Source organism: Mytilus edulis, chromosome 4, assembly GCF_963676685.1.
Source record: "Mytilus edulis chromosome 4, xbMytEdul2.2, whole genome shotgun sequence".
In the NCBI taxonomy this organism is placed as follows: domain Eukaryota; kingdom Metazoa; phylum Mollusca; class Bivalvia; order Mytilida; family Mytilidae; genus Mytilus; species Mytilus edulis.
The window spans coordinates 4,217,271-4,242,520 of NC_092347.1; the positions used below are offsets into that span (position 1 = coordinate 4,217,271).

General features: G+C 33.3%; 1 protein-coding gene across 1 annotated transcript; it reads right to left on the minus strand.

Annotated features, from left to right (window-relative positions):
• Positions 1–1,166: 1,166 nt before the first annotated feature.
• On the minus strand, positions 1,167–2,836 carry LOC139518769 (zinc transporter ZIP1-like). The gene has a single exon (XM_071310325.1). It carries the CDS (start codon positions 2,592–2,594, stop codon positions 1,431–1,433), a length of 1,164 nt encoding a protein of 387 aa, XP_071166426.1. The 5' UTR covers positions 2,595–2,836; the 3' UTR covers positions 1,167–1,430.
• Positions 2,837–25,250: the final 22,414 nt, after the last annotated feature.

Sequence of the window (25,250 nt, forward strand, 5' to 3'; positions counted from 1 at the left end):
ATGTTCATAGAAGGCATTAAACGTTGCTCAGTCGGAGCACAACAATCATGCTCGAAACATGAAATCTCATCATTTTGATTGGTTGATTTTGGAGTATGAGTACTAAAAATTCGTAAGGGTTCCACGGAACCCAGTGTCTCGCCTACTTTTGCTGTTAATCGCAGACTCAACAAAAATGAGGAAAAACATCAATAAAAATTTCCCTCGCGATACTGTCTTTTGATTGAAAGAAGCTTCCAAGTTTGGTGAAAAATCCAGGATAGTTTATGATTCTAATAAATGTTTTATAAACTTTAACTGCAGACTGTATGTAATGTTAACTGGAAGAAAAACTAAGTCCATTTATAAGTAAAATACGGAAAAAGTGATTTTTTTTTACAAAATTTTCTTCTTGATACTATCTTATGATCATAAACAAGCTTCTGTCCAAGTTTGGTACAAATCAAGGACAGTTTATGAAAGTTATTAAAATTTTAAAAACTTTAACCACAGAGTGAATGTAATGTTTCCTCGCAGAAAAACTAAGTCCATTTATAAGTAAAATACGGAAAAGTGGAAATTCATTTTTACAAAATTTTCTTCTTGATACTATCTTATGATCATAAACAAGCTTCTGTCCAAGTTTGGTACAAATCAAGGATAGTTTATGAAAGTTGTTAAAATTTTAAAAACTTTAACCACAGAGTGAATGTAATGTTTCCTCGCAGAAAAACTAAGTCCATTTATAAGTAAAATACGGAAAAAATGGAATTTTATTTTTACAAAATTTACTTCTGGATACTTTCTTATGATCATAAACAAGCTTCTGTCCAAGTTTGGTAGAAATTCAGTATAGTTTAAAAAAGTTATTAAAATTTCAAAAACTTTAACCACAGAGTGAATATTTGTGGACGCCGCCGCCGACGACGACGGAATGTAGGATCGCTTAGTCTCGCTTTTTCGACTAAAGTCGAAGGCTCGACAAAAATTGACTCGAAAGTTTTATGACTTATGGCTGATCTTTTATTAGGATTTCCATACGGCATGGGTGTTAATATACACCTTTTGAAAAAAGTTTACGACGTACGTGACGCGATGTGATTGCAAAGGTTCACAAGTCGATCCCAAAATAGACAAGGTTTCGAAAAGAAATAAAAAAACCAACATACAATAAAATAACATAAAGATTTGATTCAAATCATTTACTTCCATCACGGGATGCTATAAGTCAATACGTGTAACATTGATTCGGACAGATGTATTATTATGCATTATAAATAACAAATTGCTGCCTGATTCTTAATACTATGAATAAGTATGGTATTATTTATGACTTTATAATATTTACATTGGACTCAGTAATCCCCTCTTTTGTATTTTGATGGATTGTTTTGTGTGTTTTTCAGATTTTTTTTCGAGCAGTGAAAATATTCTTTTCACTACATTTTTGTTTAATCCTTATGAAAATATGTCTCTAATAGTTTCGCTCCAGCTGATACACAAAATCCAGCAAAAGTAATCAATACTTTTATCATGTTGTGATGTTCGTTGAATTCTCGTTGAAGAATCTCAAAAAATGTCACATATAAAAACGATCCTGTTGCAATACATTCTAAAATGGCCGAAACAATATTTTCTGTTGACGATAGATCGTTGACAAGAACTCCAATCACAATACCAAGAGGAGTAACTAACGAGAAGAAGAACAAGCACAACATAATTTGTTTCATTTTTTTCATGACGTCATTGAGTTGGAGACCTACGCTTGCTGCCATAATACATTTGTGAACAGATATTACTATGAGTAGAGTCCATACTGCTGGAACGGTGTCCTGCAGGCCTAAAGCAAGACCTTCAAATATCATATGAAGAGAAAGGGCAATAATTAATACTGTGATTCGAAAAACGGACACTTTACCCTCTTCAGAACCATTTTCGGTCCCATCAATGTCTTCGTATTCGTGTTCGCTGAAACTTCTTCCATTAAAACTTGAAACACGGCCGTCATCAATAACTTCCGTTGTTTCAATTATTTCCGGTTGGTCTATAGATTTTGTGTGGATACCATCACTATCATATGAAATACTGGTAGTTAGTTCTACAACAGGAAACGCTTCGTTTGACGAATAAGTACAATTTGTTTGACCTAAATGTCCATTGACAGGACGTTGCTCAGGATTTCTGGCGGGAGTATTTGGTGAAGTGTTTAGTTCACTTATTTCATATTCATTCTCTTTCACTTTCCCGTCATCGAATAGTTTGTTTTTATCACCCAACAAAGATTTACCTCTGCAAGATGCGAAACATAATCCGAACAAATGTTCTAGAAATAAAATGAGAAAAAATCCGGCAGATATCAAAATTTCAGCAATTGGATATTCCATATCTATTCCTAATTTTATCTCCGCTATCGATTCTGGCATCAAATGAAGGAAAGTAGTACCAAAGAATACCCCACCAGCAAAACAGTTCATCCAGCCTATGTACTTCTGATGTGCTGTAGATTTCGGCATTCGCCTTTTCATCAACCGAATAATTCCACATGACAGTACTCCGAAGAAAAATGTAACTATAAACAGACTGCAACACGAAACTATCTTCGGTGTCAGTGTCATTGTTTACTAACAACCAGTTTCCTCAAAATATAACATATTTCATTTTATATCCGGTCTTGTCGAAATTTTCTTGGACAATTTGTGTATTGCATTTGACGTGATGTTTTACAGTGTGACTTTATATTTTTTTTAAACGTGACACTTTTTGATGAATGTTATTAACGATTATAGCCTAGGGATTACAAACCATAGTAATTAATAATTCGATAGGTATTACACGTTCCTTGTAGCATTTGTGTATTAACCGAATTGACTGATCATCGAACAGTTTGAAGGGAAAGTGTTACGTAATATTTTCACTAGGAAACTGTTAGTTGATACGAAATATGCGCTAAAAGAGAGGAAGGGATATTAAAACTCATAGGTCAAAAACAGTAAATTGGACTTCAGAAAATTTTATATCGTGATTTATAAAATAAATCCGAAGATTGAAAGCACAATGTCCTTCTTTTGAAGGTTTGGAAAACATCAATTTTTTTATGCGTAGGGTTTCATTATTGTTTGGGTTAACATCGGTCACAGTGTTCACAGATACAGAAAGGCAACAGTAGTATACTGCTGTTCAACAAGTCTGCTTATTCCTCTTGAAATTGCCTTTCAGAATAGGCAGGGAGACTTTTAGACATTTATAATCCTCATCTTTTAAGTGAATCCTGCATGTAAAGGCGAAATATAGTAACACAAATAGACATGTACATACCAATCTAATTAAAATATCTATATCTGATTTCGTTACCGCCACATATACACAAATGTATAAATATGAATTTTTAATCTGATTGGTCCAGATAAACAAATAAAGATTTCATTAAGTACAAATGGACGAAATATCGACCCCAATAGTATCTTTATGCAACGTATTTGTTTGAAATTGATTTTTCTCAATAAAATATGAAAAGTAAAATCACAAAAATTCAAAACGAAAAGTACCTAATCAAATGGCAAAATCAAATGATAATAAAACACATCAAACGAATGGACAACAACTGTCATTCCTGACTTGGTGCATGCATTTTCAAATGTAGAAATTAATTTATAATTGTTTCTCCACGCTAGATATCCGAAAAGATATATTTATATTTCAGAAAATATAGCGTTAAGAAACGTTGGGAAACACCAATGAGATAGTATTCAAACACATAAAAGTTAACCAAAACTCACATTGATAGGTGGTCTACTGAGGCCTCCAACGATTGACAATGCGGTCGCACAGCACATTGGCTATGAATGTTTGCCTCGAGTCTACACATGTCATAACAGCAACCTGATCGTGACTTGTCATAAACATATACCATGTGTACCTTTAATAGGGTGTAATTAGTTTTGAAATACTGAGACCAACTCCTGTTACCCTGAAAATATGTATTAAAAACAGACAATAACAATATAGATCATAAAAAAAACTCGTTCATGTGTACGTGTTACTGAAGATCGATCTAATTTTCAGAAAAGCAATATCAAATAAACTTAGTCAGAGAATGCCAGTTTGTGTGTTGTTTAAAAATAAAGCTCACTTTGGTCCAGTGGAGATCAAATAAAGGCAACTATAGGCTACCGTACGATTTTCAACAATAGAAAAACTGATACTGTGTATAGTAAGCTATCAACTGATACTGTGTACAGTAAGCTATCAACTGATACTGTGTATAGTAAGCTATTAACTGATACTGTGTATAGTAAGCTATCAACTGATACTGTGTATAGTAAGCTATCAACTGATACTGTGTATAGTAAGCTATCAACTGATACTGTGTATAGTAAGCTATCAACTGATACTGTGTATAGTAAGCTATCAACTGATACTGTGTATAGTAAGCTATCAACTGATACTGTGTATAGTAAGCTATCAACTGATACTGTGTATAGTAAACTATCAACTGATACTGTGTATAGTAAGCTATCAACTGATACTGTGTATAGTAAGCTATCAACGGTACTGTGTATAGTAAGCTATCAACGGCACTGTGTATAGTAAGCCATCAACGGCACCGACATGACAAAATGTAAAACTGTGAAACAACAGTAGTTTTACCGATGTTCCAATAACATAAACTTATTCAGAAGATACAATTAAACGTAACCCCCCTCCCAAACTCATGGCATCGCATGAACTCCAAAATATACCGGTAATTTAACGAGGAAAACCAACGGTCTGAAACAAATACGAAAAACAATCTTATCCGACAGCAAAAACGACAAGCACTGAAATATAGGCTCCTGACCCGGGACAGAAATATGATCAATGTTGCGGGGTTATTGACAAGCACTGAAATATAGGCTCCTGACCTGGGACAGAAATATTATCAATGTGACGGGGTTATTAATATTTGTCTGCACTGGACCTTACCCTTTACCTTGGACAGTGTTGTAACAGCACAACATTTTGCAAAGTTGTCCATATCTGAGTACAAAAAGTATCACTTTGTCGTCTTTCGCTGGTACCACCTGCCTCATATGTTTCTCATGCCAAACATTTTATTTAATCCAGTTCTTAGGGGTCTGGTGCCGAACAACACAAATCTGCCCTCAGCTGGAAAATTGCCAATCGTTAGAATGAGTTGTTTTAAACTGCTTTTAATAATTTCTTCCTCTTATTTTTTCCCTGATGCCATCCAGTGAATATTGAAATATTGAAAGCTATTCAAAGTAGAAACCGGTCAAACATGGTACATCACTTTCAGCTTATGCTATAGAAATAATTCATAGTGAAATAAAAATGAAGGAAAATATAAAATTATTGAAACGAAATATATGTATTCGTTTTTTTCCATCTTATTTTTATAATTGGTTGATCATGTGATGTCTCCCTGATATCAAAGTTATCTTATACATAAATAAATATCAAGTTAAATAATACCCATGGTTATTATATTGATCATACACATGCACTCTTGCACAAAAAACTAGATTTATGATTTTCTTTTTCCGTGTAAATTTGAAAAAAAACACCACACAGTGTTATGCAAACCTAATAGAACTCACAAACTGACAAGTACCAAAATACAAATTTTGTTGCAATCATATTACTTTTTGTCTCTCTTGACCCCACTGTTTATGTCCGTTTTTCATAGATGAAGTACATACGATGACCTTTATTTGCAGATTTTAATGCAGGTAAATCACTTTTGAAGTACAATTTCAAAATTTGACAGGTTTTCACCTCAACTAGTCTCACCTGGCTGTCAGAGTTCAGTTGCCATATCAACTGCTGTTAAAATTAATCCATTTTAAAGATATTCGCACATTTGTTGAACATTAAAATACAGAAAAATGAGTTTGAAAGCTCTTTAAAAAACTTGAAACCTGGTTTTAAAGAGGAAATAAATCCAATTAAACTTCTTAAAAACATTGCACTCTTTGGATCTTGTGGTAGTCCAGCCCTGGCCTCAGTGACTCATTTTTTGTTGTTGACAGTGACAAAAAAAGAATGAGTCACTGAGGCCAGGGCTGGACTAGATCTTGTGGAATAAACAATTTCCCTTCTAGAACCCATTTTAAATTAAGGATACAAATATAATGTATATATATCTACTGTAGTCAATAAATTCATATAGATACCGTCTCGATGATCTCTGGGTAATGCGCTCGTCTGGAACCCGACAGGAGCAAACCGAAATTAAGAAAATTGGTATTTGCCTCCTCTGCACAAAGCACGAATCATTAACAAACTATATGCCTGGTACCTTTGATAACTATTCACTAGTCAGAAGAAATATCATTTTCTCGAAGTGGTAAGGGGGAATTTTGCGCTTAAACATTATTACATGCAATTTGTTAGTTTGCCAGTAGACTTTCCTTGACCTGTTTTAACGATGAACAAACAAAGGAAATTAAAATCCAAAATGTTTTTCTGGTTGACATGGTTATTGTCTTCATCAACTGCAACATGAAGTATCTTATTAGTCATTAGTCTAATTCATTTGTCAACATTGTACTTCCTGAATAAACAAAACTGATTTAATTTGATAATGATTATCTCTATTTTTTTCATCAAACAGTATCAACAGGAGTCATGCAATATATAAGTTCCATGCAACATGACCATAAGATCAAAGGAATGAATATTAATGATTTCTTTTACTTTAAATTATAATCCAGGGATTTTTATTCCCTGCAAGCATTGGTACGATCCCAACTTCCTGGTGCCAGAACAATCTTTACAATAGCTTACACGCGATAACAAAAGCAAGAATGTGTTGATAAGAAATCATAGTTAAATTTGGTATCAATACAATTGTATCGACGTAGAAAATAATTGCTATAATATTGCATATGTAAAAGAGAGACAAAAGATAACAAAAGGATATTCAAGATCATCAGTCGACTGACATTTAACCATGAAAAAAATCCGAAACTACAAACACTGAAACAGTACACATAACATAACAAAGAAAACTAAAGAGCGAGCTCATCAACTCACCAAAACATGTATAACGACAACAATGTTAGTTTGAATGTCAAGAAGTGTAAATTGTCAATGTCACATACTTACATATTTGAGCTTGTGAAGCTTCATCAAAACGAAAATTCAAAAGTGATAATACACGTCTGAAATATTCGTGTTTTTTTTTAAATGTAAGAGAATAAGAATATGAAGCACGTAATATCAGTCCAAAATATAACTAAATATTTCAATCAGATTCAAACCAGTTACAATCCATCATTTTCTACATTTGAAAATGCCTGTACCAAGTCAGGAATATGACAGTTGTTGTCCATTCGTTTGATGTGTTTTATCCTTTGATTTTGCCATTTGATTAGGGACTTTCCGTTTTGAATTTTCCTCGGAGTTCAGTTTTTTTGTAATTTTACTTTTTACTTCATTTTCAACCAATTCTTAGATTTTTCTTATGAAAATGAAAGGTTATTGCCACATACAAATCAATTTTAAATATATGCAAAAGAAATTGTTATAATGTCCTGTTACAATGTGGATTTAAGTGAAACCGTGACATGATAAGTTAGCCAGTCAAGGTCGTTAAAAACTTAATCATGATTAGTGCAAAGAAAAGGAGAGAGAATAAAAATGGGGAATATGTAAAAAAAAACAACGATCAAAGAACAGGCAACAGCCGAATGCCACCAACGGGTCTTTAATGCAGAGAGAAAATCCCGCACCCGGAGTTGGTCCTCAGCTGACCCCTAAATAAAATTGTGTACTAGTACAGTGAAAATGGACGTCACACTAAACTCCAAAAGATATGAATGAACTAAAATTAAAAAAATATACAAGACTAACAAAGGCCAGAGGCTCCTGACTTGGGACAGGTGCAAACATACGGCGGGCTTAAACATACGGCGGGCTTAAACATGTTTGTGAGATCTCAACCCTCTCCTATACCTCTAGCCAATGTAGAATAAAGAAACACATAGCAATTGTCTGTCAAAATATCCTACTGCTGTAAGTAAATATACGCAGAAGGACTATCATGACCATCTTCTTATTTTTAGCACAGATGTCTCACAGTGAATTTTCCTCATAATATACCTTTCCAAGAGTACATTTCCTAGAGCCTTAAAACCCATACACATTTTAATCAGCATTTTTTTCACAATCCACCAAATTAAAAGAGTGCAAATACATAGTACGCTATTTTTTTTACATCTAAGTTTCGATTGAAACTACGTTCAGAATGCCACATGCAATTAATGACAAGGTGGGTGTTGTAGTTTCGTGAGGTTCGTGTTGCTGAGTTTTTAGTATACCATGTTTTTTTTTGTATACTGTTGTTTGATTTTTTGTCGATATTTGTCATTGTTGTCAGTTTGTCATCGTTTTTTAAGTTTGATTTTCCGTTGTGTATTTTCTTAATTCCTTTTACAACAGAAATGTTCCATTTGTTGTGGCTATAAGGGTCATTTTACAAACCCTATTTATTGAATTTATTGTCAAAGTTTGTTCTGTCAATACATGAATATTTCCCACTGAATAGAACTATTTAGAAAACTACAATCCATTGTTTAGTCAAGGCTTATCTGTCCATTATTTATAATTGATCCTTGATCTCTTCTATTTTTGTGTGTGTGAATGAAACACAAGTGGAATGAAATGGAGCCTTCGAGTTAGTCTTAAAAATGTACTAATTTAAAAATCTAAATAGCTTGCAAAAGGATCTGAAGTAGAAGATACCAGATAAACAATAGTTTAGCGATAAACTAATGGAAAGAGCATTAGCTTTAAACATGAAAAAAACCCGAAAGATTACAATCTCTTCAGACAAAAATCGCTGTTGATGATGCGCATTTAATTTTTGTAGTATAGATATTTTTAAGTGGCGATAAAACTTATCTTCAAAATTAATAATTATATGACATTGATCCAGAATAACTACTCTAAAAGCATTAAAATGAAATTAACTGTAAACATTTTGTATTTTGAAATTGACTAATTTCACCAGGATTAAACGATTCCTGTTTAAGAGAACTTTTAAATCAGCTTCATTGTAGGATATTTAATTGAAAATTGCAACTGGAATGACATTGTTCCATGAAGTGAAATTAAAATGCCACTTTGACATGAGAATTTTCTACAAAAGTGATTGATTAACTGCACTTATGTCAAAACGAACGACGAAACGATAGTGAAAAGGTGCTCCTCTTTCACTTGTTTCTAATGTTCAGAATTTTAATTGAATCCTCTAACTAAACGTAAATCCCATGAAGGAATCGGTATGAGATCATTGACAGATTTAGAATAAAAAGTGCAAAATTAGTTTTCTAGTCATCCCCAATGTATTGGCATTCCACCCAATACATACCAATATTCTAGCTTCTCATTCATGGTAAAACTTATTCCTTTCAGTTCGCTTTCTGTCATTAGGTAGTTCAATGTTTTTTTGTTTTCAAATTGAAGTTGGTCCCGAGCAGTGTCTTGTACTGTCCAGTGTTTTCGCAGAGGACGCCCATTTCTTGAGTATGAGGTAAAAATCTTCGTAAACAATTATACAGCGATCAACAGATTAGTTTCTACATGATTTTAACTATTGAATCCTGTACATTTGAAAATTGTTCAACGGGCACATTTGTTTGCTCTTATGCTCATTTAAGTAGCATTTCATGACTATGAAACTACCTGAATACATATATAAATACTGTTTCATGTATTTTGTTTTATCTGACGATGAATTGTTCTTATTAACGTATACCTCACCTTGGCGTTGACATGAATTATCATTGATATTGTCATATTTATAAATTGATTGTTGGAAATACTTGGAATTTCCATCCTAGGAAGATATAACCTTGGTTGTATTTGGCAAAACCTTTTGGTAATTTTGGCTATCAATGCTCTTGATCTTAGTTCTAAATAGATAACCTTAGCTGTATTTCTTTTGCTAATTTTTGCTATCAATACTCTTCATCTTATTTGTTTATTTAAGCGTCACTGATGAGACTTTTGCAGACAAATCGAGCGTCTGGTGTACAATATTATATACCTGATATCTTTGATGATTTTTCCTCACACCTCCTTAAATGTTGTTAAATATGTTAAGACCTTTCGTTGGTTTTTCTGTGTTGTACTTTATTCACGTACAAAATTCAATTTAAAGTAATGGAAATCCAGTTTTACCAAACAGAATATCGCATCGCGAACCTATTCATCTCAATAAACACACACTTCATGATTAGCAAATATTTGGAAGAAATTTAGATAGCTTTATAATTATCTATTTTTGCACGCCATATGAATGATGATACTTGTAGGATTTCGTCCGGCGGATGAGGAATGGAATGTATCGTTAATTACTTGTCCAGCTGTCATTCATAGAAGAAATTACAAGTTACCCCAGAGAGAGATACGGTTGTAACAAGTAAAAGAGGCATTGCATAATGACCCCTAAAAAACCCCACCCCCCCAAAAAAAAACCCCAAAAAAAACAAAAAAAACCAATAAATTTCCAAAGATGTCTTTTCTCTAGGAACACTTTTTTTTAGCTGTAATTGCCGTAATCTTCATTTAAAAAAAACTTCAGTTCATCCGTTTAAGAATCTTAAAAAAGACGGATTCTTGTCACATAAAAAAATCACATTATATGATTTGATAATTGACAGAGCTATATATTTGTATTCCTTATTCTCGGGGTAAGTTCATAATTTGCAACATTTTGATTCAGCTTTCAGTGGCGTAGCTAGGCTATTTTCAAGTGTACGCCCAAAAGCTTAGCGAGGGGTCTAAGTCCCCAATCGGGTCCAGGTTAAAGCATCCACTGGTAGCGGGTTCGAGGGGGTGAAGCACCCTGAAGCAAATGAGTTATGGAGGAATAAAAACCATTTCTGTCATTAAAACCTCATCAATAGCCACATAATTTAGAGTCTAATTTATTTATTTCTTAAGTCTAATTTATTCATAGTGTGTTGATTTGGAATCTAATGGTCATTGGGTTAAAAGAAAATGTCCAAACCAGTTACTTTAAAGTATGTATAAAAGGATTACAGAAATAATATTTTTCCAAAATTTAACATTTTCTTTAGATATTTTTTCCTGACCCGTAATATTGACTTCTATCCATGTTTTATGAAAATCTCTGAAGGTTTTCAAATTTATCATGTAAAAAATAATATTCCCAGACCATCTGTTAATTGCGAAAAGATAAGTCCGTCTGTCAACTGAAAAATGAAAAAAAAAATACTTTCAAAATTTTACTTCAAACATTAATCATAACATTCTATGAAGGTTTGACAAAGTAATTGATGTGTAACAAGCTTTTATCATAGACTGTATCTACTTGTTAACTTCAAAAGAAATTCCTTTTTATCAGTAAAATACGGGAAAATTCAAAATTTTATTTCATCATTATGCTCTGGATATTCTATGTCTTTTGATCATAAAAAGCTCCTGTCCAACTTTGGAGAATTTCATGAATGTTTGACAAAGTCAACGATATTTAAAAAAAAACCCATCGTGAAACACACACTTAACCTATACGGTGACGACGCCAAAGAAATCTATGATCGCTATGTCTCGCTTTCGCAAAATAATGTTGCAGGCGCGATACAAATGCAAACCACATATCGAACCTCAGCAGATAATGAACTGCTTTAAACCAATGGAAAATAAGTGCACAATAGATTCAGATTTTGACAGAAAATATTTCACGCTACCATTTGATTCAGTAACTGTCTGAAGAAAGATTTACAAGAACCTTTTTTTTTCAAATTTATTTAGATTATTTTTTTTTTACCAAAATTCAAGTGTACGCCCGGGCGTTTTGACTTAAACGTAGCTAAGCGCCTGGCTTTTGCAAAAAAATATACAGACCATAACAATAATTTCACATAATTTATAAAATAGAAGATGTGGTATGATTGCCAATGAGACAATCGTCCACAAGAGACCAATTGACACAGAAAAATTAACAACTATAGGTCACCGTACGGCCCTCAACAATGAGCAAAGCCCATACCGCATAGTCAGCTAAAAAAAACTTCGAAATGACAAATGTAAAACATTTCAAACGAGAAAACTAACGGCCTAATTTATGTAGGAAAAATGACCAAAAAATACAAATATGTAACACATCAACAAACGACAACCACTGAATTATTGCTTATAAATATATATGATGGATTGTTTACTTCTGCATGTAAGTACCGGGTATATAGGCGACTATATGAAAGAGGTAAGTCAATATCACAAGAGAAATGGGAGTTGTAAGTCGACCTTTTGCTAAAGGAGATTTTAAGAAATATAGGCCATAGTTTCGTATAGAAAATTCACACTTACGTTCGATTAGTGATGTTGACCCCGAAATTTCAAGTAAAAAGTATTATAACTAAAATACCGAACTCCGTGGAAAATTCAAAACGGAAATTCCTCAGTCAAATGACAAAATCAAAACCTCAAACACGAATGGATAACAACTGTCATATTCCTGACTTGGTATAGGCATTTTCTTATGTAAATTGTTTTGGGGATTTAACCTGGTTTAATATAAAGATAAACCTCTCACTTGTACTTGCTTAAAATTCTATTATATTGACGACGATCTGTGAACAAAACAAACTGAATAATAAGTAAACATGTCAAAAATAGGGAACAGCAGTCGATCAACATTGTGTTATAATCTTAATCACTATAAAAAAACAAACAAGTTGAAGTTTAGTATGGCGTTCATTATCACTAAACTAGTATATACTAGTATTTGTTTAGGGGCCAGCTGAAGGACGCCTTCGGTGCGGAAATTTCTCGCTGCATTGAAGACCTGTTGGTGACCTTCTGCTGTTGTCTGTTCTATGGTCGGGTTGTTGTCTCTTTGACACATTCCCCATTTCCATTCTCAATTTTAATGTCAATAAGGAAAAACAAAAAAGCAATATAGACAAAACACAAAAAATTACCATTGCAAGCAACAATAACATAATGATGGGATGTATACATAAACTAGGAGCCCGCTATTCAGTGGTTGTCGTTTGTTAATGTGATTCCTGTTGGATATGTTTTACACCCTTCAGTCATTTTTGTTGCCTTTTAAATAGCTTGTTGTTCGGTGTGATCCAAGGCTCCATGTTGAATAAAACTTAGAATGGAAATGGGGAATGTGTCAAAGAGACAGCAACCCGACCATAGAGAAGACAACAGCAGAAGGTCACCAACAAGTCTTCAATGCAGCGAGAAATTTCCGCATCCAGAGGCGTCCTTCAGCTGGCCTCTAAACAAATATATATACTAGTTCAGTGATAATGAACGCCATACTAAACTCCAAATTGTACACGAGAAACTAAAATCAAAAATAATACAAGTCTAACAAAGGCCAGAGGCTCCTGACTTGGGACAGGCGCAAAAATGCGGCGGGGTTAAACATGTTTATGAGATCTCAAAGCCCACCCTATACCTCTAGTCAATGCAGAAAAGTAAACGCATAACAATACGCACATTAAAATTCAGTTCAAGAGAAGTCCGAGTCTGATGTCAGAAGATGTAACCAAAGAAAATAAACAAAATGACAATAGTACATAAATAACATCAGACTACTAGCAGTTAACTGACATGCCAGCTCCAGACTTCAATTAAACTGATTGAAAGATTATGTCTTCATCATATGAATATCAGGCACAATCCTTCCCGTGAGTAGTTTAGTATCATACCATCATAACATATATGAGAAGAACATACCCCGTGTCATGCCAACAACTGGTTTTGAAATAAATGTGTTTAGTTCCGATGCAAAGACCCTATAAGTGAATCAATATTAACGCCAAAATATGCAATCTTTAATGACCTGACAACAGTATCGTAACTATATCCCTTCTTAATAAGTCTATTTAAAGGTTTTGTTAGCTTCTGAGGTGAATACTGACATTTTGTGCTTTATAAAGAATATTTCCATAAAATATTGGATGTGAAAAACCTGAACGTATAAGAAGTCTGAATGTTGAGCTATATTTACGAATGATGTCCTTATACCGATGATAAAAATTAGTAAATGTTTTGACTAGTTTGTGATATCGAAAACCCTGGTGTAATAATTTTTCAGTAATACATAAATTTCTCTCGTTAAAATCTAAAACATTGTTACATACACGAGCGAATCGTACAAGTTGAGATATATAAACACCGTAAGATGGTGACAAGGGAACGTCACCATCTAAAAATGGATAATTAACGATAGGAAATGAGAAATCATTTCTTTTATCATAAATTTTAGTATTGAGCTTTCCGTTAATAATATATATATATCAAGATCGAGGAAAGGGCATTTGTCATTGTTAGTATAAGCTTTATTTAAAGTAAGTTCAACAGGATAAGTTTCTTTAGTATACATACTGAAGTCGTCATTATTGAAATGACCTAAATAAAGGCAACAGTAGTAAACCGATGTTCAAACTCATAAATCCATGGACAAAAAACAAAATCGGGGTAACTAACTAAAACTGAGGGAAACGCATTAAATATAAGAGGAGAACAACGACACAACACTACAATGTAACACACACAGAAACGGACCAAGCAACAGACAAAATCCCACGAGAATAACAAATATAACATCAAAACCAAATACATGAATTTGGGATAGACAAGTACCGTGACACGTCTTATCGCAATGTGAATTTACACTCAAAAATAAGAGAAAACAAACGACGCAACGTTAAAATGTAACACGTACAGAAACGAACTATAATATAACAATGGCCATATTCCTGACTTGGTACAGGACATTTTTAAAGAAAAAAATGGCGGATTGAACCTGGTTTTGTGGCATGCCAAACCTCCCCTTTTATAGCCATGTGAAATATAACATTAAGATGACAACTCAACACTACAGGACTACAATATAAATAAATTGGAGAATACAATTGACAAAGAAACACACGAACAACAGCCAACAAAAGGCAACAAGTTGAAAATTTTAATAGGCCAGAAGTGCATTTTATACACACAAGATTTACTAGTGATGCCCAGATACAAAAGTTTGAAAGCCGAAACAAGCACAAAGTCGAACAGCATCGAGGACTAAAAGATTAAAAAAGTTGTGCCAAAAACGGCCAGGGTTTTCTGTTAGTTACCAGAACATCCTTATCATTTAGAATAATTTACACTTTTGCAAACAGTAAATTTATCAAATTAATAAACAAAAGCTGTACCTGATAGAACTGAAATATTAACTAATTACAGGAAACAACTGAAATACATTACATAACCAGACATTTGCAACACAATATGTAGACACATCCGAATATGTTTAAACCACAACGTCAAGTGACGTCATATTTGAAATTGTAAAAAATGACAAAAAAATGAAGACGTCATTTGAATTTGTGAAACAGATCATCAAAAAATGAAAAATGACGTCATTTGAATGAATAAGATAGAACTAGGACTGACCCAAGATTACATTTGAACTAAATACTGATATTGCACTTAACAACAATGCACATTTCAATATTTATTAATAGCAAACTAAGGCAGCAATTAACTATATTATAAAACTATGTACGGTTTGTTTTGAATCTCACTTGAAACGTAAAATATCGCACTAATTAAGTTGAACAAAATGAAATCTAATAAATGAATGCGGTGATTAATATTATTTACCATAACACATAAATATAATAGAAAAGAAGTCAACACATTTGACAAAATCCGATGAGAATTACAAATATAACATTAAACATTTAAACTAAATACATGAATTTGGGATAGACTAGTACCGTAACACGTCTTATAGTAATGCGAATTCACACTCAGCAAAACAGTCACAATCGGGAATAAGTCACGTTTGGTAATTAAAAGATTAGACGACATAATGACAAACAACAATCTACCATGTGGTAAAAATATCCTTAGCTAGTTTGGTCAAAGATACATCGTATGGATCCACCAATTCGTGATGATGTCCATAAAATTTACGGAGTGTCAATTTTAATCTGTCCTCCTCATAACTTTGTTGGAGCAGTTTTTGCGTAAGGAGCACACTCCTGTATATGAAGTCCGTATAGTGTGAACAAGCACGAGAATAACGTATCAATTGTGATATGTAAACACCATACGAAGGGGCAGAGGGTATGTTACTGCTAAGAAATGGGAAATTGATAATTGGGAAGTTGAAATCGTCCCGTTTATCATAGATTTTTGTGTGAAGTCGCCCATCTACGTCAATATTGAGGAGTTTGAAAATATATATTCACATTCTGACTTTTTAAATGCCCATTTAATTTGGTGTGTGAATTTTTTCTTTATGAGAATGTGAGGCAATGTGGTATATTGGGTAGAAAAATTCAAAATCATCAATTTAAGCATGCAATTTAGGAAGTACTTCCAACGAGTTTTTGACACTCCAAAAGTAATTAATTCCACTATTTTCGAAGGCCTTATTTGAACAATTTATTATCATGTTTTTGATTGTACTGGTAAGAAGAATAGATAGTTTAGTAGTGGAACAATGACTTGAAGACGAAATAAATCTATATTTGTAAGGTGTTTTGTGTAGCTTCGGAAGCCAATACATAGTTGGGACTTTCATTGTTTTTGGTTCTGCTTGTAAGGCGGTAGCTAAACGTTTATGTTTGTTACAGATGTCGTTTTCGGAGTCAGTTGAAATGTTGGTGAATTGGTGATTTCTTTTTGTAGAACCTCAATGTAAAATTTACGTCAAACAATTATAGTATTATTAGCAGCTTTATCGGCGGTTTATCCATTTCAAACAGTAAGTATTGAGTGAGTCGTGGATAATATTACGACACTCATTCCAATTAATAATTGACGGGGGACGGTATTTAGGACCTTTACTGAGGAATGATTTTAACTCTCGGTCTTGAACGATGTTAAGATCTCCTGTTATAACATGGGATATGGGTCCATAAATGTATTCGGAAGGCCGTACTTTGACCAACATTGGTTTACTTTTACAAATAGTGACATGGATGAAGAGTTGTCTCATTGTCACGCATACCACATCTTCCTATATCTAGACCTAAAATACTTGTCATATATACAAGTGACATGTTGTGATAGCGCCCGTTTTAAGTAGAATAATTCTGTTACATAAATAAAGGCTGTTTTTGACAATACAACGCATATGTCTCGGGTACGAGCATTATCTTAAAGTGGTTTTACTAAAACTGCATGTAATATAACAAAGACGTCTAAACTGTATGAATTTGTATTGATGACTAAAGTACAAGATAACGTCATAAGTACACAACGTTGGATCTACAATAATGCCGCGTTACGTTAACGTTCTCTTCTGTGTGTGATTTCCAACAGTCTCCGGCCCACGAAAAGTGAAAATATAAAAACTTGTAAAATAATTAAAGTCTCTTTGTTAAAATAATAAATATGAAATTAACTTTAAAGTCCATCATAAATTAAAAACTTTTACCACTCTTCATAATATAGTGTCACTTTGAATTAACGTTCGATTTTCTGTTCAAGTTCTCCCTGTAGTCCTGATTCGTTCTACTGCTACACGTTTTGCCTTGCGATCTTTCGGTCGGTTCGAATCATTGTCCTGTTCCTGTGTCACATATATTGACTTCATTCGTACTTATTTCCAAAGGGTAAAGTTTTTTTATTGGCCTTGATGTTATTCCGTTTTTCGTCCTCAACATAACTAACCGTATGAGTCCATCTTGTCCAAAAACAAGTTCTTTTATAATAGCTAGTTGCCAATTAATCCTGGGAGTTTCATCGTATATTTGAACAATGTCACCAACTTTGATATCCTGTTCATTATTACCGTTGATGCGATGAAATTCACGTAAAGCGGTTAAATATTCCTTCTTCCATCTACACCAGAAATTTTTAATTATCTGGCATTGCACTGTATAAAGTTTGTTGGATGAAGAATGCGTGAAGTCTTGTACAAGGTTCTCATCGACGTGTTGGTTGCTAGGATACGGTAATGATACGATTTTCCTTCCATATAATAAATGAGATGGAGTCAGTGGGTCCTCGTCTATCGGATCTGTAGATATGTATGTCAACGGGCGGTCATTTAGAATTGCATCTACTTCTATTACTGTAGTATTAAGTACATCTAATCTCACATAAAATCGTCCTAAAACTTTCTTGATACAATTTTTTGTTAGTCCAATGAGTCTTTCCCAGAAACCGCCATACCAAGGCGCTCGCTTCGGTATGAACTTCCACTCTGTCCCTTGACTATTCAATGTTGCTTGAAGTGTTGGTGATGAAGTTAGCCTATCAATTTCTTTCGCTGATGCTACGTATGTTGTCGCATTGTCGGATAACATGATTTTTGGTAGTGATTTCCTACTTGAGAATCTACGGAAAGCTAAAATAAACTGTTCTTCTGTTAAATCTGTAACTATTTCTAAGTGTACAGCTCTGGTGCTAGCGCACGTAAAAAGGCATATGTATGCCTTACTGTCTTTTCCATTCTTATTCCTAACTTTTAACGCTCCAGTAAAATCTACACCAGTTACAGTGAAAGGAGGCGCTTCGCGCAGTCTGTCTTTTGGTAAAGGTCATGCTTCTGGGGTACGATAATGTTGTCCTGTAACTTTTTTACATGTAACACATTTACGCAAAATAGTTTTCACGTTTTGACGAATTTGCGGTATCCAGTAAGATTGTCTCAATAAGGTAACTGTGCCATTTATTCCTGAATGTAAGCTTCGCTTATGTGCATCTTGTATTATCAAATTTGTGAGTTTGTCATGTGCCGGTAAAAGTATTGGATATTTCGTCATATCGCTAATCGGTGCATTGTGTATTCTTCCCGCACAACGAACTAATTTGTCCTCGTCCAAATATAATTTAAGTTGTTTGAACAGAGAATGTTTTGACTTTCCAGTTCTTTCTAAATCGTCGTAAATATCCAAGTATCTGTTTTGTTGAATATCTTTTATCCACATTAATGCTGATCTGTCTATTTCATTCACGGTCAATGGACTAGTGGTGCTTTGTCTTGTCCTACAATTTTCAATAAATCTGATGACGTAGGCAGTAACATGTAGCAACTTATTGTAAGTGTCAAACCTTGAAATGTCTACTATTCCAGAAATATGGCCAATGTTAATAGAATTCCTCTCTGTGTTATCCTCGGTAGTATGTGTATTTCCTGTGTCTTCTAAATTTGTAAGAACTATTGTTTCATTGCCATTCCACTTAGGCCACAAGTTTTCTTCGTTAATCCACGTTGGTCCTTTAAACCAGAGGTCGCTGTCGGCAAATTTATCAGTCTACTCCACGCGATAAAAGGTCAGCTGGATTTGAGTTCGTTGGGCAATATTTCCATTGGTATTTCTCCGTAAGTTTCTTGATCTCTTGTTCTCTGTTTCTTCTGAAGACGTTAAGCGGTTTTGTTGTGTTCATCCACTGCAAGACAATTTGACTATCAGTCCATAAAAATGCGGTAGAAAAATGTATATTTTTTTCCTATATAATTCAATAACCTTGCGCCAATTACTGCTCCCATTAACTCTAGCTTTGGTATTGTAATCTGTTTTAACGGAGCAACTCTGCTTTTTGCCATAACAAGCGAACTTTGTTTTTCTGTCACAATATATGCGCATGCCCCGTAAGCTTTACCACACTGCACTTGCATCAGTAAATATATGTATGGTTGAGATCGAAATATCTTCCTCTCCTTGAAGGTACATGCGGGGTATTTCCAATTGTAGCGCCTTTTCTGTATTTTGAGCGATTTCTGTCCATTGTTTTGTAAATTCTGACGATAACAACTGGTCCCAATCTAGTCCATTCTTCCATAGCTCCTGTAAAAACATTTTATTTCTCACTGTGATCGGGCTTAAAATTCCCAACGGGTCGTATATTCTAGATGTTTGTTTTAGTACATCTCGTTTTGTAACAGCTTTGTTTTTATTACCAAGTGCATCTTTTTTAGCAAATGTAATTGTGTCTTTCTCAGCATTCCATTTTAATCCAAGTACCTTGACAATTTTGTCATTGTCCACAACACTGTCTTTTCTTGCAAATTCCTGCAAAATCACTATTTGAAGCCCATGATCTAAGATTAAATCCTACGTTGGCAAATAATGGTCGAGTCTGGTTGTAGTAATTTATTAAATCGTTTTCTTCCGAAAAACTGGAAATATTGTTGTCGACGTACAGGTCATTTGTTAACCTCTCTGTTCAGGTGCACACGTTATCTTTCAAATGTGTCAGCAAAACAGCATTCAAAATAAAAGGAGAGCATGTTGCACCGAAAAGAACTGATTTAAAACGATAAGTTACTAACTGTCCTGTTGGGTCTGTTGGGTTGCTGTACCAATAAAATCTTGTTACGTCTCTGTCCTTTTCTTCTAGTCCCACATTAAGAAACGTTTTATCAATGTCTGTTGTTACTGCATATTTATTTAGACGAAATCTGAGAAGTATTGCAGCTATGTCGTTCAGATTTGGTGGAATGTTTAGTAAACAATCATTCAGTGAAGGGATATCAGGTGTTTCACGGCAACTGCAGTCGTACACTATTCTTATTGGGGTAATAGTAGAATCCTTTTTCACCGGGTGGTGTGGAATATAATGTACTTTTCTGTCTTGTGGAATTTTGTCGTCAACTTTTTCTATAAAGCCTCTTCTCTGTTGTTCTGCGATGATTTCTCCATATTTTGTTAACATGTTTGGATCTTTTCTTAATCTATTAACAACATTTACTGTCCGTCGATATGCAATATTTCTATTCAATGGTAGTGTTGGGTGTAGGATGAACACGGATGCGGCCACTTTGGTTTTTGACCAGACACAAGTTGTTTCCTTTTTCCTCTTTCCTTTTTCGATATTCAAATTTTGAAAAATATTACAAGTCCAAACTGAATTTTTTTTTTCCTCAAATTTTTTTTTCCTCAATTTATTTTTCCTTAAAATTTTTTTCCTCAAAAACATTTTCCTCAAATTTTTTTTCCCTCATATTTTCGTTTCCTTATTCGTTTTCTATTACCTTTTTCGGTTTTTGATTTTCATTTCCTAATTCGGTTTCTATTTCCTTTTTTGATTTTCATTTCCTTATTCGGTTTCTTTTTCCTTATTCGGTTTCTATTTCCTTATTCGATTTTCATTTCCTTCTTCGGTTTCTATTTCCTTTTTCGATTTTCATTTCCTTATTCGTTTTCTATTTCCTTTTTTGATTTTCATTTCCTTATTCGGTTTCTATTTCCTTTTTCAATTTTCATTTCCTTATTCGGTTTCTTTTTGCTAATTCGGTTTCTATTTCCTTATTCGATTTTCATTTCCTTATTCGGTTTCTTTTTCCTTTTTCGATTTTCATTTCCTTATTCGGTTTCTTTTTCCTTTTTTAATTTTCATTTCCTTATTATGTTTCTATTTCCTTATTCGATTTTCATTTTCTTATTCGGTTTCCTTTTTCCTTTTTCGATATTCAAATTTTGTGATCTCTGCATGCAAAACCTATAGAAAATTTGTAATTCGTTGAACATTTGAAATCGTGGTTCAATTGTACGTACGAAAATTTGTATCCAACGAATAATAATGAATCCACAGTATATGAATATTTTCTTTTATTTAATATTTTTTGAGATTTGGTATTCTAGTTAATCCTTATTCTTGCTCATATTTGTAATGGAATCCTGTCAGTATCATAGGATCACACTCTCGTTTGGAGAGAAAGACAATACCGAATAAAATACACAATATTCACGTAAAAAATTATCTACCGTCATCATATGTATTACTCCTGTTATGTAAAGGATTCACAAATCCATGTTAAGTAATTTTTAAAGGGTAAAACGATTCGCTTAAAATATATATATATGATATTTATGTGTCTAGGCTATCAGCATTCATCCAATGTGAGCTGTCTTAAAACCTGTAATTTTTATTTTCATTCTACGTTTTAGCTGATCTATTGTTATTCATATATTTTAGAGTGCATGTTGTATATGATGAATTGTCTACACAGGAGCTCTATTTATGTGCCTAGATCTATTTCCAATCATAACTTACAGCATATTGAAAACTATTAATCATTCATTGTATAATATCTAGATGTGAGTTAGTATACGGTAAAGCATAAATCTCATTACATTTATCAATAAATAACATTAAACTAATATTTCATTTTTTTTATTAGCAGAAAACAAGCACAAGATATAGCATCTGAAAATTATCTTTTATATCCTTATAATACATGACAGTACTAGTCTAGAAACCAATGCAGATGCATCTATGAAAATTTGGCCTCCAATGTCCCTTAATCTTGGATGAAGACAGTTCAATTATAATCGAGGTCATATTGACCTACAACTAACTAATCTTTGACTACGGTTAAGGTAAATACTCAATATATAACCGATTTATAATGATCAGTTGTAAAGGAGTAGGTTCAGTAAGACCCCTTTTTGGCCCCAAAATATAGGAGTTTTACAAAATTGTTAAAATGTAAACCTTTAGTTATTTATTGGACAGTAGAATGCTTCTGGTACATAAATATGGGCTGTTTTTTACAATACAATGCACATATATCCGGTACTAGCACCATTAAGTCATGCTAAATTACTGAAATCCTCATAATTCTAGCATTTCAGTTAAATTTTAGACGGTTTTCGTGTCAAACGAAAGTGGCCGCATTCGTGTTCATCCTTAATATTGAAATGTAAGTTGTATTTTATGATAATATAACATAACATATATAAAGGTTGAGGATGAACAAGGATGCGGCCACTTTCATTTTTACCAAAAACCATATGAAAAGTGACATTTTTCGGCATATTAGGTAGATTTTTCATATTTGAGCTTGTATCGGATCGTTTTTAATGACTAAATATGTTAAAAACTTTCACATAAGCTAATTAATTCAAATAAAATAGACACTTAAGTGTTTAAAAAGTGGTCAAAATCTTTCGTCAGATGAACCTAAAATTTGAGGCCAAAATCGGTCCTTACCGGACCTACTCCTTTGCTATTTGATTTTGTATTTGTTTCCTTGTAACATTCTTTGACATATAAAGTGAAGCCGAATTTAAGTTGACCTTTGATGAGTGTTTATACAGACTTGTGTTTATAACTGAAGTAATGATTTAAAATTTCCCCAGTCAAAAACAGAATACTTCTGTGACATTCTGAATGCCTATTTAAGGTCTTTCATTTAAATTATTTACGGTGGACAGATAATTCAAATTGCCTCCAATTCCCATTTTCCATCTGATGACACAGCCAGGTTCATTCAATTACCACAGATATATTTATGATTGAAATATAAGACGACTTATCTGGAAGATAAATAAGATTGGAAAATAATAAGACTGCATTGGTATTTTGCTAGCTAATGAACTTCTAAAGTACAATTTCTCTAGACAATCCTCTACAACATGAACCACGTTTTTGTTTCCTTTTACATCTGTTAAGAAATGGTAAGTTGTAAAGACAATCATGGTGTATGATTAAGAATCAAGGCAAATCATATTACCAGCTACATTACAAACATGAAAAACCTTTTCTTTTTTTTAACTGAAATGATAAATTTTAATAATTTACTTCACTTTTTCTACAACATTATACAAACCTAACCTTTGTATTTAGTATACATTTCTTAAATCATACGATATTAAAGAGCTACCCTCATATTTAAAGACGTCATCAACATTGATCTACCAGACGTTTGAAAGTTTTTTTTCAAAAGAGGTCATTGGAAAGTACCAATACTTACAGATAAATATTCAGTATCTACTTCAAAACAATCCAAGATGGTCTCGAGTTAAAGATTCTAGGTACTGAAATTATGTATCGTTATATTTATCTTCAGTTTAATTGAATTTAATAGTTTCTTTTGTTGCCTATTTGGACATCGGACTCGGACTTCTTTTAAACTGTGTTTTACTGTGTGTTTCTTTATTCTTCATTGACTAGATTATTAGGGAAGATGCGAGATCTTACAAAGCATTTTTAACCTCGCCACAATTTTGAGACTGTTTCAAGTAAGGAGCCTCTGGCCTTTGTTAGTCTTGTATGTTATTTAATTTTAGTTCATTTATAAGTTTTGGAGTTTAGTGTGACTTCCATTTTCACGAACTGGTACACTTTTTTGTTTTAGGGGCCAGCTGAGGACCACCTCCGGATGCGGGATTTTATCACAATGAAAACAACACTGTAAAAAAACCCTTCTGGCGTTCGAAATGCACCTCTGCTCTGAAACCAACTGCAATATAAAGAACTTTAAGCCAAAGAACAATAGCTATATGAAAAGTTACCGATTCACGTCAAATTTTCAAAGATCAAAAAAGGAACATACTAAGTATGAAAATCAAGCACGATCCCTCCCGTTAGGGGTTTAGTATCATACCATTATAAAATATATGAGAAGAACATAACCTGTATCATGCAAACAACTGGTTTTAGAATAAATGTGTTTATTTCCGATGCAAACACCTTATGAGTGAATCAATATAAATACCAAAATATGCAATCCTTAATGAACTGTGAACAGTATCGTAACTATATCCCTTCCAAATAAGTCTGTTTAAAGGTTTTATTAGCTTTTGAGGTAGATAACGACATTCTTGTGCGTTGTGAAGAATATTACCATAAATGATTAAATGTTTTCATTCTCAATTTTATTGTTTGAATAGAACCTTTCTTTTGATTCGGAATAGCGTAAAACATACAAACAAAAGGTCTTATCAACCAATTACTGAATATCAAAACGTATACAGAACAAATAATCGTTTTGTTAGTTGTTTCGAATGTCTGTGATTAGTGTGTACACAATTTTGGCGGCTGGATTTCAATTATTGTCACATTAACCTATTATATCTTTCTTGTTTGCTCACCAAATTTTATGAACTATGTTCTATTAACAATGTCATACAAGTAGGGGACTTCGCTAGCTATAAAACCGGGTGTAATAGAGGGGCAAAAGGTACTAGAGTGACAGTTTCTTTGGATAATGCCTGTACCAAGTCATGAATATCAAACTTGTTTTACGTTCTTTCTGTTGGTCGACAAAGTACGCAATCCGAATAATTCTGTTTTTCCCTTTATGAGTTTACCTTGGAGTTCGGTATTTTAGTTAAACTTTTTTACTCACATGTTAAAAGAACTGTCTTTTAATATTACTAGTATATTTAAATCTTAATATGTATATCTGTATACAGTTATGATCATACAGCCTGTCGATACTTATAGTTTGGTATTGCAATAGATTGTGTTTTTCTCGGACGTTAAGCTCGTCGGTATCTATGATGAGTTTATTTACACTAAATCCGTAGGAAGTGTAC

Bases quoted from the DNA above. Each gene is read 5' to 3' on its own strand.
- LOC139518769 (XM_071310325.1), bottom strand. From the start codon at position 2,594: ATGACACTGACACCGAAGATAGTTTCGTGTTGCAGTCTGTTTATAGTT.